At 41.6% G+C, this 19575-nt stretch overlaps 1 protein-coding gene across 2 annotated transcripts in view; it reads left to right on the top strand.

The window, feature by feature from the left end:
* LOC115209381 (dynein assembly factor with WDR repeat domains 1-like) overlaps positions 1 to 18738 on the top strand; it is a 107599-nt gene extending 88861 nt beyond the window's left edge. The window contains exons 12-13 of one of the 2 annotated variants that reach the window (XM_036501580.1): positions 947 to 1109; positions 18425 to 18738. In XM_036501580.1, the coding sequence (XP_036357473.1) occupies positions 947 to 1109; positions 18425 to 18432 (171 nt within the window). In that variant the 3' untranslated portion in view covers positions 18433 to 18738. Of the gene's footprint in view, positions 1 to 946; positions 1110 to 15705; positions 15823 to 18424 lie in introns of those variants that run through there. The other variant, XM_029777762.2, reaches the window with a different exon arrangement.
* The last annotated feature ends 837 nt before the right edge of the window (positions 18739 to 19575 follow it).

Here is a 19575-nt window from a genome sequence, read left to right as displayed (position 1 = left end):
GCTGTGCCTCCTTGTCTTGAACATCACATGATTGTTGTAAATGAGTGTCACCATCATGCAACTGGTGTCTCCCATTTCCAATCTTCCATGAAAATATACCTGGCCACGAAGAAATATTAGCTTGCTTGAAAACAGGTGAGGTTTGCTAACAGAAAGGGCATCCATCCTTAGGAAATCTGCCTCAGTGAAAATGGAAAAGTAGATGTTAAAACAATGATGGTGATAATATGCACCATCCCTTGTGTATGAACAGTTTGTGTTAGCACAGTACCATCCTGAATATTTGAAAGAAGTAACAAAACCCCTAAGAAGTTAATAGTTATTCAACTGTTTGGAGTCATGAGCTATTTCTAGCAATGGTACCTTTTTATTGCTAGGTGGATTGAGCCTTTAAGAATGAAGTGTATCAATCAAGGACTCGAAGCAATACTAGTGATAGAATACCAGCTGCTGCCAGTAATTTGGCTGGAAATCTGTTGCTTTGTTAATTCAGCCTGTGAGTCTATATTTATAGGTATTGATACATTAAATGTAAGAATATGGTACCAAAAGATTGCAAAATGTACCAATGAAAAATATTTATTTCTTTACTACCCACAAGGGGCTAAACATAGAGGGGACAAACAAGGACAGACAAACGGATTAAGTCGATTCCATCGACCCCAGTGCGTAACTGGTACTTAATTTATCGACCCCGAAAGGATGAAAGGCAAAGTCAACCTCGGCGGAATTTGAACTCAGAACGCAACGGCAGACGAAAAACGGCTACACATTTCGCCCGGCGTGCTACCGTTTCTGCCAGCTCGCCACCTTCAAAATGTACCAATGAAAAATATTCTGTAGATAACAGCTCCAACTGTGAGCTTACTGGATCAACTATTCCATGCACATTCCTGCAAAGTACATTGACATTTATAATTTTGTTGGTTTGCTTTATCATTTCCAGATAACATTCAACCCTCAGGGCACAGCCATTTTGACAGCATCTTCAGACAAAACTGCACGAATATGGGACCCTGAGACAGGGGCATGCAAACAAGTTCTTGAAGGACACACAGATGAAATTTTCAGCTGTGCTTTCAATTATGAAGGCAACACCATTATAACAGGTAACTCATGGTTTTTATATTTTCATTAAATTTAGATTTTAGTTTGACTGATGCATGAATGCTTCTCATTCTCTTCTCTACTCTCATTCTTTCTTTTACTCTCCCCTATCTTTCTCTTTGTTCATCACTTTGTGCCTTATTCAAACCATCTCTCCTTCCCTATCTTTTATTTTCTATAGAAAATTGTTATTCTAAATTCAATTTATTCTTCAATTGGAATACAATTTATTTTTCAATTGGGAAATCAATTCTGAATTCATAATATAAAAAATAAATAAAATAATAATAATAAAAAACGAAAATACAAAATTTACCACTTTTATGAAAGTAGATAAATTCTATCACAAGTTGAAGGAAATTACGTAAGAGCTTCTGGGTAAACAAGATTCTTTATTTTCTGGTTTGGAGCATAGACAAATATATCTTGCAAACTACCAACCCTGGAGCAACTAACATAAAGTTGACCACGAGAAAAGCAAGGCTCAATTAAGTGCAAGCCAGTAGATTGTGAAGCAAAGTCACACTGGGAATTGTGTTCCTTTGAACTCAAATGGCATGCTTGTTGGTTTGATTGGAATTCTTGGAATAAAAACCTCTTCTCCAGAGGCACATCCAGTAATGATGACAGCTTATATCACATCAACCTTGTCCCATTGCATAATTTAGGAGGATCTAACTTTCTTAGAAGCATTATTAGGACTCCTACCTTCAGAAAAAAGTTTATGCGGAGGAGTTCCAGGTGACTCAAGAGAATTAAGAAACTCTGTTGTGTAATGGTCAGCTTGATTTTTGTCAAGGACTGAATCAACTGATTTGTACTTTTTAATGACTGTTGGAATCTTATTCATTAATTCATGGTTAATCCTTGCTGTTGTCACATTTTTTGGAGCAAGAATTGCCCTTTCACACAACTATTTATGTGAATTATAATCATTACTTAAGTCTGACAATATGAGCCAAATTGATATCACTGTTCCCATCAAATGGTACTTTTCCATTTTTTAATTGGAGGAACCAGTTGAAAACTGTTTTGCACATTGGTCCCCATGTAATGAAGCTCACACATTAGTATTGAAAGAGAATTTCAGTACTTTATTCCAAAAGTGTGAAGACTTGCTTAATGTATGCTTTTATTTCATCAGATCTTGTTGTCTCAGAATGACTAGAAATGTCTGTCTGAAGTCTCTTGATAAAACCAATATAACTCCTCCCATAGATTTATTGTTGCCTCTGATGTCCTGTAAGGTCTTACCAAGAGCTTCCATTGCACCTCTATGTGACGCGGTGCATTCAACCCAAATGATAAGGTGGCATTGGCACAACAATTCTGCTGAACCTGAATCTTTGCTTATGTTACGAATTGGACTGTCATTTGTGACCAGGTTTAGCAGTAATTTAAAAGCAGAATGAACTGTTTGTCCTCTTGGGAGAAGGGTGGAAGCAATGCCAAACAATGGTACAGCAACTGCAATTCTTTTTTGTTGCCTTACCTTGGAGATAAGCAATGTTGTTACAAATGCTTTACTTGTGCCACCAGGAGCATCAAGAAAAAAATTCCTCCACTTTTTTCTCTGACTGACAAAATAATTTTATCATATGCACAGCATTGTTCTGGAAGGAGTTTAGGTTCATGTTCATTCACAAATGTAGCCAAGTCTGTAATGTTATAATTTGTCTCTCTTGATATGTCTCCTGAAGTTAAATCACTAATTTGATGGCTTGTTTTCAGCAATCCAGAGCAGGACTCTTGCAAATTTTTGCCTCCCATGGCCAGAACTCAATCCTCAATTTCAGTCAGTGCTTGGTTAAACATTGTTTCAGAGAACTGAATACTGATATCTGGGTTTGCCTGTTGAATTGCATACTTTAAGTCCTCAGCCATGTCCTCATGATGTTTCATCCAAAGTTGTAGGGGACTGCCAAGTTGATACATGTTCAGTATAATTGCAAAAAGGTTACAGAGTTTCCTTGGAGAATCTGATACTCTTTACTCTCTTTTACTCTTTTACTTGTTTCAGTCATTTGACTGCGGCCATGCTGGAGCACCGCCTTTAATCGAGCAAATCGACCCCGGGACTTATTCTTTGTAAGCCCAGTACTTATTTTATCGGTCTCTTTTGCTGAACCGCTAAGTGACGGGGACATAAACACACCAGCATCGGTTGTCAAGCAATGCTAGGGGGACAAACACAGACACACAAACAAACGCACACACACATATATATATACATATATACGATGGGCTTCTTTCAGTTTCCATCTACCAAATCCACTCACAAGGCCTTGGTCGGCCCAAGGCTATAGTAGAAGACACTTGCCCAAGGTGCCACACAGTGGGACTGAACCCAGAACCATGTGGTTCGTAAGCAAGCTACTTACCACACAGCCGCTCCTGCGCCTACTGATGCTTCAGTCAATGCAAGGTCCCAATGTTCATCATTTTTTAAAAATCTTGAAATGGAGATTAAATGAAAAAAATGAGTTACATAAATATCTTCACAAAAGTGATTGAAATAAATGGTGATTGTGGAATGCACACACAAGCACACGCAGAGATACATTGACCTACATTATCAAACATCAGATGAAATGGACATGTGTGTGAGAAAGAGGGAGACCGAGTGAATGGGTGTGTTGTCATGTATACGTGCATAAATAAATATATATGCATACATCATTTTTGTATGTATGCGTGCGTGTGTGTACTTGCGTGTGAGAGAGAGTGCTACTTAGACACTACTCTCTCTCACTCACACACACACATACATACAAAAAAGGTGTATGCATATATATTTATGTATGTATGTATACATGACAAATACATCCCTTCACTTTCTTTTTTCTCTCTTTCTCTCTCTCTCACACACACACACACACAAATGTATATAAACATACATACAAAAACACATGTGCATTATGGCTGACAACAAATACATAGAGCTGAACACATAAAGTATACCTATTTCTTTATTACCCACAAGGGGCTAAACATAGAGGGGACAAACAAGGACAGACAAACGGATTAAGTCGATTACATCGACCCCAGTGCGTAACTGGTACTTAATTTATCGACCCCGAAAGGATGAAAGGCAAAGTCGACCTCGGCAGAATTTGAACTCACAACGTAACGGCAGACGAAATACCGCTAAGCATTTCGCCCGGTGTGCTAACGTTTCTGCCAGCTCGCCATCTGAACACATAAAGTATACCATTTATATATGTAGGAGTGGATTGTCTTTTTTGTTTCATGATGCCTTGTACCTGATAAGTTCAGTGTCACAGAGGCTATTTCACATCAGCTGATACTTATTAATTAGAATTAGGTTCAATGGGAAAGTAAACCAAGACAATTAGCAGAGTATTTACTGGTTAGATAAAATCAAACAGAAATCTATTGGCAACTACTACATGAGGGGAAACACAATAAAGCACTTGGGAACACAAGAAAAAGAACCTCTAAGTCAGGGATTATCAACCATTTTTTCATCTATGGACCTCCTTGATTACTATTTTATTCTGGTGGGCTCCCATAGTCAATCGATGTTTAAAAAATAGTTTTATAGAAACTTATTTCAAAATTCCTTTTTTGTTTCTCACACATTAACTTGTGTAGGTTGAACTAAGATGGGGAGATCCAGGAGAGTTGAGTCACTTTTTCATAATGGGCCACATTTCCCAAAATCTGCATTGTTAGTAGGATAACTTCTTGTCATTTGAAATTTAAATACTCTGTTATAATACAGTGTGGATTATGATATTCAAGGTGATTGCATTTCAAAGTAGTACTCAGTTTAAGAAATTTGTCAAATGGCACAAGACTCCTGCTGAGTGAGGAGAGTTGAGCATACTCATAATGAGAGTTGAGCCACCCTGAGAAAGTTGTGCCACCTTGTAACTGGGAGTAGAGAAAGACAAATTTTGTGTAATATGTGTGGTGAAAGGAGCGTAACAGAACAAGGAAAGAATTAGAAGTGTAATTTGGTCTTACCTGAGGAGATGAAGTCGGATTCGCCTTCAGCCAACTTGCTAGCGTCTTGTCGTCTTCGCGTCATTCTCGAGTCTGTCTGGCCTGGTCAATGCCGCACGTGCGTTCTGTCTGTCACTTCCGCTTCCGCCGGCGCATGCGCCCTGCAAGACCTGCAAGACCCACTTCCGCTCCCTCCCGCTCCGTCACACTCCTTCAACACCACACCACACGCCCCCCTGATCTATAGATCACTGAACCGGCTTCCTCACTTGCTCCCGCACCTGAAACTGGTTTCGCGACCCTAGGACTTGTTTCTGGCGTGTTGCTGCCGACCTCGTCATCCTGTCTGTTGTTATCGTCTTGCCCACTGTTGCTTGTCCCATCCTCCGGGGCATGGACAATCCTCCGTATGTCTAAAACGTGGCGTGGCATACCATCGACCGAGATGTTATTCTTTGAATTTACGGAGGTTATTGTCCCCTTTCCCCATTGCGATGTACACCGTGCGTTTGGGGGTTTTACCCAGACTTCCTCCCCGACCTGCACGAAGGCGTGCTCTTCCTCTGCCCCGGGTCGCGTTGATGTAGTACACGGATGCCTCCACTCGTACCTGAATATTGCCCTGTGTGGCACCGACTCCTCGGCCTGTCCTGATCTGGGCGACATGTTGTACCAAAACACGGCCTCGACTGGTGAAATGTGACCCCTCTCTGCCATGGCCTTGATGGTACGATGATGCCTTTCCACCACCCCGTTTCCACTTGGCCGGTATGCCGCTCTGAAGAAGCGGTTGACCTTCCACTCATCAAGCATTTCTCTCAGCGCCTCCGAGCGAAATGCAGTGCCGTTGTCCAGAAGCAGTTCATCCATGGGGCCTCGTTCCAGGAATATCTCGTTCAGCACTTTCGCAATTTCTTCTGCGGTTCCTGACCTCATCTCCCTCCATATGGCGAACCGCCCCGGTCCGCAGTCAACCATTGAGAGGTATGTCCCCTGCCGGTAGTGTGTTATGTCCACCGCCAGTCGTCTCCAGTCCTGGTCCACTGGAATACTTCCCGCTTCATGCACGACCGGAGCAGGGTCGATGGACTGGCACCTGTCACAACTGCTAACCACTCTCCGCACGCTCTGTCTTGTTACGTCGGAGTCGACTTTTCTGGCCAGGAACAACGTCCTGTCCACACCCATGTGATGCATGGTGTGCAGTCTCCGCAACTCCGAGTCGCTCAGATGGCATACTGCAGCTACATCCTGCTTCGCATCCTCTGGCACTTGCAACCAGGCTCGCTTAACCCTGGTCAGGACGTCTGCCCTGTTCTTCTCGGAAGGCACAAAGATCACGCTCAGCTTCAGATTGAACTCAGTGGTCAGTTCACGCAGTATCCCCAATCGACGCTTTACCAGCATCTCTACAGCCCCTTTGGTCCGCACCCTCCGCTCATCGGTGATGACTGCCGTCGCCCAACCAAGTACAGTGGCCGAATCAGTCCTGATTTCTATGGTGTGCAACCCCCACTTCAAGGCTAGGTTCACCCCCTTCAGCACGGCTTCCAACTCCGCCACGTTGATGTGACTGCAGTCATCCATCTTCCTGAGCCAGGCTGCATCTTCCACCGTGACACCTCCCACTTCCAAGACGACCCCTATTGCGATGCTACTGGCGTCACACCATACGATCCCGCTCTTTGATTTGGGAACATACCAGCTGCCCCTCACCGGGTCCTCTGCTCCTACTCTGACCAGGACTTCCTGCATCATGTCGATCGTCCTCTCCCCCACTTTATCATTCCACTTCACTCCTTCGGCTCGTCTCTTGATGAAGCTACATGCTGTCCGGAGCCAGCCTGCAATCGGGTAGTGTCCCACCAGTTTCCCACACACAGAGAACAGCTCCCGTCTACTCATGCTGGCGCCCAGTTCAGGGATCTCATTCCCTCGCCGGAACACCAAGGCGCCGGCTTTGTCTCTCCATAGCTTGAGGCCCAGTGCAGCACCTCCCTCCATAGCCTCTGGCGGCTTGGCGATCAGTCCAAAACTCTTCAGGTGGCCTATGACCTCCGTTGCTGGCATCACGGTTTCATCCACCAGAATGTCGTCGATGTATGAATTGGTGGCCCTTTTTACTCTGTCCACCTTCCCCAGGACGGCCTTGAGAATTGTTGCCATAATCTTCGGAGCTGAATTCAGCCCGAATCCCAACCTGGTCAGACAGTACGTCCGGCCCCTATACCTGACGAGCTGGTACCTCCATAGTTTCTCAGCCACATGAACCTGAAGGTATGCCGACTTTAAATCGACAATCGTGGAGGCCCCCGCCATCTGCCTCCACTCTCGCAAGGTGTCTCCGCAGACATCCGTGGCCTCGCCGCCTGTATGACACGACACGTGGTCATTCAGCTCTCGGAAGTCGAGCACTGGCCTGACCTTACGCTTTGTGGGCTGTATCACCGCCATCAGTGGCAGGACTCCGCTCTCTTCTTTTTCCCAGGGGATCAGTATGCCCTCCTTAATCCACCGCTCCACCTCCCCCTCGAACTCACTTCTGGCATCTCCTTTTAGAGTATGCTGATAGCAGCCCACTTTGTTCTTTAACATCGGGGGCTCTCCCTTCCAGTGCCACTCCACTGTCCACCTCTCGCCATCAAAGACAGCCCGAAAATCCTGGTCTTCAATGGTGTGCGCCGCATCCATTTCCTCACAGTTGTCGTCGGTGCGTGGTCTCGCCCTACGCGGCTTCCCTGCTAGCCCAAACGTTACGCCAGCCTCGTTGATGGTAACACCTCCCAGACGGGTGATCGCATCCATCCCCATCACCACGTCGATCTCGTCCACCAAGTGACCGACCACAATCGCTCGCAACGTCAGCTGCAGTCCCTGCACCACAATCTGCGCATCCGTAACCCCTTCGCAGTGCACTTCTCTTCCGTCGACTGCCCTAACACTGCTTCCTCCACTCCACGTCTCTGCCACTTCTGTGGTCATCAGGGTCGTCGTACAGCCCGTGTCCACCAGGGCTCGCGACATCTTCCCCTTCACCAGAATGTCGACCACAGGTAACGATGAGAAACGCGCAGCTACTAATCCAAAGGGACAACTACCGGCGCAGTAGTCTCCCGCGGTCCGTTTCCCCGCAGACACTTGCTGGCCACATGCCCCGGCTCTCGACACCGGTAGCAAATCACCTCAGGCTTGGGCGACGCGCAGTCACGGACCATGTGTGGGCCCTGGCACCGGAAACACTGTCCCTTGAACGATCGCACGCGTTCTTTCCCCAGCCCCTCTCCGTTGCTCCTAGCTGGGCCACTTTTCGACGTTACAGTCGCTGCTACCGACGTCAACCTGCTGCACGACACCAGTACACGTGCCCGCGATATGATCTCGGCCATCGGCATCGAACGCACGTTCGGGAGCTTCTGTAGCTCGACCGACATGATGTCGGGAAAGCCGGTCACGAACGCTAACCTGACCGTGCGTTCTAGCGACTCTCCCTCATATCCCGCAAGTTTAGCCAACCTTCTACGCTCGCCAGCGAACACGTCCACCTGTTGTCCTGTCCACCTCATTCTACCCAGTCGAGTGTACGCTTCAAACATTCCTTCCGCGAAGGCCTCCATAAGTCGGATCTCCACCTTGTCCGCGCTGAGTTGGTCCGTCTCCTCCATCTCCAGATATAACGCCAACGCCGGGCCATCCAAATACAACGGCATAAAACTAGCCAGGTTAGCTATGCCGTGTAGCTTCGCCACCAATTTTACCCTCCTCAACCAAGCGACCACGTCGGTGTCGCCGCAAAACGGTGTTATAGGGTCGCGTGAAATCATAGCAGCCTGCATAATTTTTTTTTTTTTTTTACGAAACCGAGTGATTATTTTGCCGAAATAGCTTGTAATATGTGTGGTGAAAGGAGCGTAACAGAACAAGGAAAGAATTAGAAGTGTAATTTGGTCTTACCTGAGGAGATGAAGTCGGATTCGCCTTCAGCCAACTTGCTAGCGTCTTGTCGTCTTCGCGTCGTTCTCGAGTCTGTCTGGCCTGGTCAATGCCGCACGTGCGTTCTGTCTGTCACTTCCGCTTCCACCGGCGCATGCGCCCTGCAAGACCTGCAAGACCCACTTCCGCTCCCTCCCGCTCCGTCACACTCCTTCAACACCACACCACATTTTGCTTGTGAATTTACCTGCATTGCCTAGTATAAAGTGCTGGTACAATGATAATTGTTGCCATAATTATGCGTGATTTTGTGAATAGAAATACGATGACATTTGCTAACAGAATCTAAAAACAGTCAAATATTAAGCAAAACATAGGGAAAGGCAAGTTTCAACACTCTTCTCGAGTCAAACAATCACTCGGAGTCCAAAGAAATATAGAATGTTAAGAACACAAGATGTCAAAGTTGATGCCAAAATTACTGCAGGTTCCATCCATTGAGATTACAGTGAAACTGAAAATATGTGCGGCGGGATGTTCCAAGAATGGCTGGCATTTGTAATTCTTTGCGATGTCTGACTTTGACCAAAGTGCTTCATCCTTGGCATCTACAACAAATGTAGAGCAGTTATGCATGCTCAACACACAACGAAGAAAATCTCCTTCAAACTCATCTCCTTCAAACTCATCAACTGATCTTCTTCTCCAGTGTCATCAATGTTGTCATAAATTATTTTCATCTCGGACTCACTTTCATTGGACAATGTACTGTCATCATATGGCATCATTTTGCTGTTGATTCTTGTGATCTTTGTGAACAAAGATTTCTTTGCTGTGGCAGAGAGTTTCTTGGCTTCATTCTTCCTTTCTCTGACTACTTTTGCTGCTGCAATCTCATCTCTAAGTGGTGTGTCAGTCAATATTTTAGTACTACTTCTCTTTCTGTTGGGAACTTTCATCTTCTGGGGCCCTGCTTTAGGTAAAGGCTGTATATCCCTAGGTGATACATATGTAGATAATGGACCAGCATCTGGGGTTGTAATAGCCCACAGTGTTTATAGTAGGGTTCCCAGCTGGGCTAGCTGTGGGTGCATCAGGGTTCCTTGCTGGGCCCGCTATGGATTCATCAGGCTACCTTGCCAGGCCTGCTGTGGTTACATCAGGATTCCCTGCCATGCTTGCTGTGGGTGCATTAGGGTTCTCTGCTGGGCCTGCTGTGGGTGCATCAGGGTTCCTTGCTGGGCCTGCTGTGTTTCCATTTGGATCTGAACCTGCATGATATTCTTTACCTGAGACATCTGCTGGTGCATAATCTCCATCTGAAAATATGTCACTATTGAATGGCAGAATTCCAGTGCTCTGAAAACCTGTGAGAATATTACGTTGAATGCATACTGACATTTGAACTTTATTCACTAACAGAGACATTCACTAACAGAGAAACATCATAGGTGGACACCGTTTTGCCAGGATTGGATCGCATCCACCCATTCTTTGCTCATGAGTAGGCCCTTTTGTATGGTCCATATATCGTCTTGTTTGAGGGTTGAAGTTTGTGGGGTGTGTGTGAGGTGATTGTTAACAGCACAATGCCATTTGCCTTTGCCTTCTCAACTGCTGCTATTGAAACATGAGCGTCATGATTATCTAGAATGAGGAACATCTTTCTGTCTGGAGAGCAATGTGTTTGTTTCATGAAATGATTGAAGGTACTTCACAAAAGTTTATTCATTGAACCATCCTGATCTTGTGGCTTCTCCATTGGAGCCCATTGGAGCCCACTGGTGCTCCATGTATGAAATGATCACAATAGTTCACACAGGGAAAAATCAGGAAGGGCAGAAGCACTCCACCACCAGCATTGACAGCGTTAACAACAGTCACCAATTCACCTCTTTCGCCCGATGTGACTGAGCCAACTTTCATGATTCCAGGCTTTTATACAGTATGGCATCTTGTTTCATCAAGATTGTATATATCCTGTGCTTCAAATCTGTGTCGATCCATTACTTTGGCAAGGTTATTGTAAAACTGGCACACAGTATGACAATTAAACACAGTAGCTCATGGGCTGCGAATGGAAAGGTTATGGTGACTTTTGAAGCTCAACTGTAAACTTTACCCTGCTTTTTTGCTTGTTTTCCAGTTATCAGGAACATCAATTCCATTCTCCACAGCATATTCATACACTAAGCTTTGACATTTGTCTTTCGAAGCTTGTTGTTGTTTTTGTGTGATCTGCTAGCTCGCTTTCCATTTCTGGGAGAAATATCATATTCTTCAGTTGACAGTTCTTATATCCGTTTTCTCCTTGAGGATCACTTTTCTGTCTATCCATAAACTGCTCGAGTGTCATTCCGTCTCCATCAAATGCTTGTGTGGCAGCCCAAACACTGTTCCCCTCTTGGACTGCTTTTGCTGCTCAATTAAGCAATAGCGCATCACTCCCACAATCCGATTTCCTTTTGTAGATCTGTGGCATTGTCTGAACCCCCCCCCCAAATGTAAATAGTATCTCAATTTAGAAAAAAGGAGAGTTGAACCATGGACCTAGTCTCCTAGTGATTAATGGCTCATCTCTCCCCAGGTCAGCCATTTTGACATGTCCTTTGACTCACTTCAAGGCAGTTGTGTCAAATTCGATCAAAACCTCCTCAATAAATCTACAATGCATAGGCTACATGTTGCCTACAATGCCACAAAAATAACTGTTCCTATGTAATTAATAGAAAGGGTCTTACCTCTAGCTCTGAAATTCACTTTCTTGAACAATTCTCTTCCTTCACCTCATGTCCATAGAGCTGTTATTTGCCTTAACTGAAAAGAAAAATATGTGACACTCTACCAACAGAGGACGTTTGAACTTTCTTTCTGGAATGCAAGTAGTAGTTCTAGGGGGTGGATCAACTCTCCTTGTGGCTCAACTCACCTGGATCTCCTCTAAAATGTTAGAGAAAGAAACTTAGCTGTTTCTTGCAATACATACCAATACATACATCTAAAGTAAAATTTTTTCAGGGGCCCTTAAAATACTACTGTGGATCTCCAGTTTACTATTTTGTTGCATGGACCCCCAAAAATCTTATATGGACCCCAGTTGAGAACCACTGCTCTAAGTGATTGCATGACTTGCTAAAAAAATATCCAAATATCTTTCAAATCATACCCTGCAGTTTTAGTCCTAAAAAAAGGATAGGATGGTCACAGGTGGAGTGGATGTAATTATAGAACTGCACAATCAGAATTGATCTCGGGTTAAATAATAATGAGTACTTAAATTCTTCAAGTTTCTCAACTCTATAACCAGATCATAGGCATATAGTGAGATAATTTGCTACTTTGTTGTATATAATATTATTATTACAAAATAATTATTTCTAACATAGGTACACAGCCATAAATGTTGTGGAGAAACACAGTTGATTAGATCAAGCCTAGTACAAGACTGGTACTTATTTACCCTGAAAGCATGAAAAGCAAAAGCATACTCAAGTGTAAAGGTGCATAACTGAGTACAAGTCATTTAATCTGCTGCTCTACCATTTAGCTTAGTAAAACAATTGAATTTAGGTAAAGGCTGTATATCCCTAGGTGATACATATGTAGATGATGGACCAGCATCTGGGGTTGTAATAACCCACAGTATTTATAGTAGGGTTCCCTGTTGGGCTAGCTGTGGGTGCATCAGGGTTCCTTGCTGGGCCTGCTATGGATTCATCAGGGTACCTTGCTGGGCCTGCTGTAGGTACATCAGGATTCCCTGCCATGCCTGCTGTGGGTGCATCAGGGTTCTCTGCTGGGCCTGCTGTGGGTGCATCAGGGTTCCTTGCTGGGCCTGCTGTGCTTCCATTTGGATCCGAACCTGCATGATATTCTTTACCTGAGACATCTGCTGGTGCATAATCTCCATCTGAAAATATGTCACTATTGAATGGCAGAATTCTAGTGCTCTGAAAACCAGCAATAATAATGCGTGGAATGCATGCGGACACATGAGCTTCATTCACTAATAGAAAAACATCATAGATAGACACTATGTGCATTTTTAATGGCTATAATGATTTTATTATCATTAAGGCAGCAAGCTAACAGAATTATTAGTGACATTTCTTCCAGCTTCACATTCTAAGTTCAAATTCCACCAAGGTCAACTTTGACTTTCATCCTTTTGGGGTTGATGAAATAAGCACCAGTTGAGCACTGGGGTTGATGTAATCAACTATCCCCTTCCCTCAAAATTTCAGGACTTGTGCCTATAACAGAAAGGACAATGATAGAGTTGTATTAACGATAGAGTCTGACTGCAATAACATTTTTCATGGCATGTGTACCATTTGACTTATATAAGTTGTATTCATGTAAAAATCTCAAAAGTAATAATGATGATGATGATGATTTCTTTTATTTACCATCAGGGTGGAGGATGAGGGAGACAATACAAAGACATAAAGTGTAGGGGTTTACATATAATGAAATGATAAAAAAAAAAGGAAGAAATTGCATGCTAAAATAATATTTGGAATGCCTTATTTCTACTAAGTCTAGAAGCAGGACCTCATTTGAGGATCTGATCAAAAACTTTGCAATTAAAAAAAGTAGGAGAAAACTTTTCAAATATAAAGTGGAAGTATAAAAAATTAACATTATTATCCATCTTTCTGTTAGTTTTGTTTCATTTTGGAAAATATAAATTGATTTTATGGTTTATTATTGTTTATATTTTGAATTACACCAAAATCATAAGTGCTTAGATCTTTTATGGGTCTTTTCCAGCACTGGCCATAACTAAAGATCATAGCTAAGATGTATCATAGCTTAGGTTGTGTTCAGTAGTTTGACCTCTTTCACCTTTGCCATTTTCTGTGCATGGAACTGATCACCATATGAAGAGAGATTTCTTCTTTTAGGAGATGTGTAAATGTGGTAATCTTATATTACAAAGGACAAATGGATCTCTGTGTCTGTCTTTCACAACATCTATTAGAAAGAGGGAACAGGAAGAGTTGTTGTTAAGAGAGGAGAGAGAGAGAGAGAGACTCTGTGTGTGTGTGTGTGTGTGTGTGTGTGTGTGAAAGATAGCTAGATAGATAGTGTTGTCACCATTGTGAATGAGAAGTTTTGAAAGATATATAGTTTTTTTTTCTTTTTGATTGTTTGCTTATTTGTTTGTGTGTGTGTGTGTGTGTGTGTGTGTGTGTGTGTGTGTGTGTGTGTTTGTTTGTGTGTCTTTCAACATATAAAAAATGCAATACAGACTTTCGCTTTGAATAAAACAAGGGGAAGAGGAAGGGTTGTTGAGAGAGAAATACAGTGAGTGTGTGTGTGCATGAGTGCATGCATGTGAAAGACAGATAAAGAGGTAGGTATGTATTGTTGTCACTGAAGTAACTAACAAGTTTTGATTAAAACCACAAATTTTTAAGTGCAAATCTGTTAGTGTTTTAAATAAATGTTATTCTTCAACAGTATTCAAACTATTATTTAATGTTCACCAAGAAAGTCAATCTAAACATTATTTGCACAATTTATGAAGGTATATTCTTTTATTTTTTTATTTGTTCCAGTCATTTGACTGTGGCCATACTGGAGCACTGTCTTTAGTCAAACAAATCGACCCCATGACTTATTCTTTATAAGCCTAGTACTTATTCTATCGGTCTCTTTTGCTGAACTGCTAAGTTATGGGGACGTGAACACACCAACGTCAGTTGTCAAGCGATGTTGGGGGAACAACACACACACACACACACACACACACACACACACACACACACACACACACACACAAACACACACACACACAAACACACACACACACACACACATACACACATATGAAGGGCATCTTTCAGTTTCCATCTACCAAATCCACTCACAAGGCTTTGGTTGGCCTGAGGCTATAGTAGAGAACACTTGCCCAAAGTGCCACGCAGTGGGACTGAACCTGGAACCATGTGGTTGGTAAGCAAGCTACTTACCACACAGCCAAGAAATATTTTTATCTAGCAACATAGCAATAAGTATTGAACTAGTTTAATAAATAATCTTCATATTGAAGGAAAGGAATGTAAATGAATTAAATCAATTTCAGTACAAAATTAGGGTTAATTTTTATTAAGATTTGCACTCATAAAATAGATAGGAGTGGCTGTGTGGTAAGTAGCTTGTTTACCAACCACATGGTTCCGGGTTCAGTCCCACTGCGTGGACCCTTGGGCAAGTGTCTATATAGCCTCGGGCCGACCAAAGTAGGGCCGACCTACTATAGCCTCGGGCCGACCAAAGCCTTGTGAGTGGATTTGGTAGACGGAAACTGAAAGAAGCCCGTCGTATATATATATATTTATATATGTATGTATGTGTGTGTGTTTGTGTGTCTGTGCTTGTCCCCCTAGCATTACTTGACAACTGATGCTGGTGTGTTTATGTCCCCATCACTTAGCGGTTCAGCAAAAAGAGACCGATAGAATAAGTACTGGGCTAACAAAGAATAAGTCCCAGGGTCGAGTTGCTCGATTAGAAGGTGGTGCTCCAGCATGGCCGCAGTCAAATGACTGAAACAAGTAAAAGAGAGTAAAAGACAGAATAGAACTAAATATTGTTAAGAGTTTAATTCAATGCTGTATCATTTCTGACTTTGTACTTCCTAAAAATAACTTTTAATGGATGCTAATAATTTTGGTTCTATTCATTGTACAGGTAGTAAAGATAACAGCTGCCGTATATGGCGGTAGAAAAGACATAATGAGACCAAAATGAAGCTACAGATAGTGTGCAAAGATATAAAAAGGATAGCCCTGCCTGCTGGAGATCAGAGAGAAAAGAGAGAATTTGGTTTCTTCTTTTTTTTTTCTTATGTGACAAAACATTTTGAAATAGTTTGAATCTTGAAATTATTTTGTCAAGTGAAAGAAAAAAACTTAATTCTTGAAAACATGTTTGTTTTGCAGTTACAAACATACTTTGTGTTTTATTATTGACATCCCAATTATTTCTCTCTCTCTCGCATGCACACACCCCCTTGACTTTGCAAATGAACTTTAGAGTTATTTTGATTCAGAAGGAAAAAAAATGGAGTTTTATTTCTATATTTTTGCTTCCTTTTTATTTGAAATTTTTTGATACTTCCATGAACTGTGAAGCAATGTATGTCATCTTTGGTTTTGATTTACTCATTTACTGTTTTTGTCTTTTCTTGCAGCAGATTCCCCAAAGTTTCTGGTCTTGTGCATCTTAGAAACAATTAATATTACTATTATTTGAACTCTTTGTGTTCTGAGTTCAAATTCTGCCAAGGTTAATTTTGCCTCTCATTCTTCTGGGATCAACAAAATAAAGTATCAGTAAAATATTAGGCTGATTTAATTGATCTAACCCTTACTTTCAAACTGTTGATGTTATGCCTACATAAGGAAATATTATTAGGGCTACATATGGCATGAGCAATAGATCGTAGAATCATTGGAGCATTAAACAAAATTTCTTATGGCATTTATTTTGGCTTCATATGTCCCATGTTCAAATTCCATGAAGGTCAAACAATGGATTAAACTGAGACGCTTTTATCTTTCTGAGGTCTGTAAAATAAAATGCCGTGTTTGAGAAATTATTATTATTACTACTACTATTTTTATCATGTGCTTTCACTGCACCACCGAGCGCAGCTCTGTGTGTCTTGGGTATGTGCTGTGGTTTGCTGTGATGCTCTGATGTTTACTGTATTGAAAGTGTTTTACATAGGTTGTGTGCAGTGCCCAGTTGTGCTATTTTCTGTATGTTATATATACTTGTTAGTCCTGGTATTTTTGTTGTGTATTTGTCTGAATATTTTTTTATCATACCTAATGCGTCTACTATGATAGGAATTGTTTCTGTTTTTAGACTCCACATTCGAGTTACCTCTATTTCCAGACTTTGTATTTTGAAAGTTTCTGTTTCTTTTAAAGAAACATTGTCATCTGTTGGTATTGATGCATCAATTAGAAAACATTTTTTCTTGGTGATCTCTGACAACTATATCTGGCCTATTAGCCTTAATTTCTCTATTTGTGTGTTTTGGCATATTCCGTAGTATGGTTGCTTTCTCATTTTCTGTGACCTTTTCTGGCGTGTGCCTATACCATCTTTTTTCTGTTAGTGTTGGCATAGCTTCCAGTGTATATAGGTCCCAAATCTGTCGAGCCAGTGAATATATTCCTTCTTAGCCAGGACTGGGCAGCCAGAGATAATATGATTTATTGTTTCTTGTCCATCTCCACATATTCTGCAGTTACATGTTTATTATAATCATTATTATTATTATTGTTGGTATTATTATTATTATTATTATTATTATTATTATTATTATTATTATTATTATTATTATGTGAGAGAGCAATGCTTGCCATCAAAGTGACACTAGGATAAAATATATGAAGCCCAATATACCCATCATGACTACCCATCTGATAGGGGTACACCAGGCACATGCGTCACAACCATATGTGAGCGACATGGTGATCTCATATCAAGATAAACAGCACATGACCTTGCAGGTGGGGCCCAGTTAGAATTTTCATCAGGCTGAGTAGCCCATCCCACTCAAAAGGTCCCTGAATAAGGGTTGTTTAAGAATGTTGAATGAAACACCTAGGCTTCCAGACGTGAATTATTCAAACCCCAAAGAATTCCTCTCAACACATGGCTATGTTGCACCCCCACTACTTCTGCTCGTGATCAGAGATGCGCATATCGTCAGCCACTAAGGGACATGCTCAACTGGTTAAGGTCAAACAACTGACAACCAAATCTGTGGTATTGAGCAGAATATTTGCTGTAGCCCATCTTTTATACCAAAACAAAACAATGTACATGATAACCCTTCCAATCAGTTAAGATCAGAAGCCATGAGAGCCACTGCCTGGTACTGCATCGTCATCATCATCATCATTATCATTATCATCATCATTATTCATATTATTCATAAGGTGAATCATTAGTGCACTGGACAAAATGCAGAGTGGCATTTTGTCCAACTCTTTGTGTTCAAATCCTGCTGAGGTTAGCTTTGCTTTTCATACTTTTGAGGTTGATAAAATAAGGTACCAACCAAGAACTAGAGTTGATGACTTGCTCCCTATCTTGAAATTTGCTGACCTCATACCAAAATTAGAAAGTATCATCATCATCATCATTCAGCAGTCTTATTTTTATTGTGTGCTTGCATTTCACTGTTGAGCACAACTCTGTGCTTGTGTTGTTATTTTTGCTATATCGATAGTGCTGAATGTAAGATATGTGCAGTGCCTAGCAGTGCTATTTTCTGTATCTTATATATATATTTATAAGTCCTGGAGGTTTGCTTATGTATTTGTCTAAATGTTGTTGTTTTTTATCAAACTTGAAGCTCCTATTATTTTTTTCTCTTTTCTATTTATAGATGGTTGATTAGCAGAATTATTAGAGTGTTGGAAAAAATTCTTTGTGCTATTAGTTCCACACTTTAGTTCAAATCTTGCTGAGATCAGCTTCAGCTTTCATCCTTCTAAGAGCAATAAAAATACATTCCTCCTAAGTACTGGTGTCAATGTAATTGTCAAACTCCTCCCCTCAAAAATTAGTGACTTTGTACCTAAGTTAGAAACAGTTATTATTATCAAAAATATTTGTATTACATGCCCATAACTATTCATTATTTGTATTGTATCATGTGTGTTGCAGTGTTGATTTACATAAAATAAACTATTACTATTATTTTGTTATTGTTGTTGTTTTTAGTAGTAACCCACTTTGATTAATATATATATGATGATGATGATGATAGATTCATATATATATTTATATATATATATATATATGATGCTTGAATGGAGACTTGATTGATGTATGTTGCATAGAAGAGGTAAGGTGGAGAGGAGCTTCAGCCAGAATCCTCACAAGCAAAGCACATAGATATAAACTCTTCTGGGAAGGTAATAATACCGGGTGTTAAGATACTTCTTCCACAGAAATAGGTAGATAAGGTCATAGAAGTAGTGAGGGTGTATAATACCTAAAGGTCATAGAAGTAGTGAGGGTGTAGAATACTTAAACTCAGGCTAGTCTTGCAGAATGGTATAGCTACAATTATCTCTGCCTATGCCACACAAGTGGGCCTACGAAATGAAGAGAAGGATCACTTTTATGATATTCTTCTGAAAGCTACCTCAAAGACGAGTGACAATGATCTCATCTTTGTGACTGGAGATTTTAATGGGCATGTTGAACAGCAACCTGGTATCTTCCATGGTGTACACGGGGGCCATGACGTTGACACCAGAAATGAAGAGGGAACTAGGCTCCTGGAGTTCTGCAAAGCGAATAACCTATTAATTTGCAACAACAACTTCAGGAAGCCAGCTAGCCACCTGATAACCTATCAGTCAGGTGACTCTGCTAGCCAGATTGATTTCACTCTCACCAGACAGTGGGGTGCATAGTTGCTCTTAAATACAAAGCCCCTCCCTGGTGAAGAATGTACCCCCCAGCATAGACTAGTTATTAGTGACTTTAGACTTGAGGCCAGAAGGTTACCAAAAAGCAGACCAATCT

This window comes from Octopus sinensis, linkage group LG3 (genome assembly GCF_006345805.1).
Source record: "Octopus sinensis linkage group LG3, ASM634580v1, whole genome shotgun sequence".
NCBI lineage: Eukaryota > Metazoa > Mollusca > Cephalopoda > Octopoda > Octopodidae > Octopus > Octopus sinensis.
This window is presented reverse-complemented; position numbering and strand designations above follow the sequence as displayed.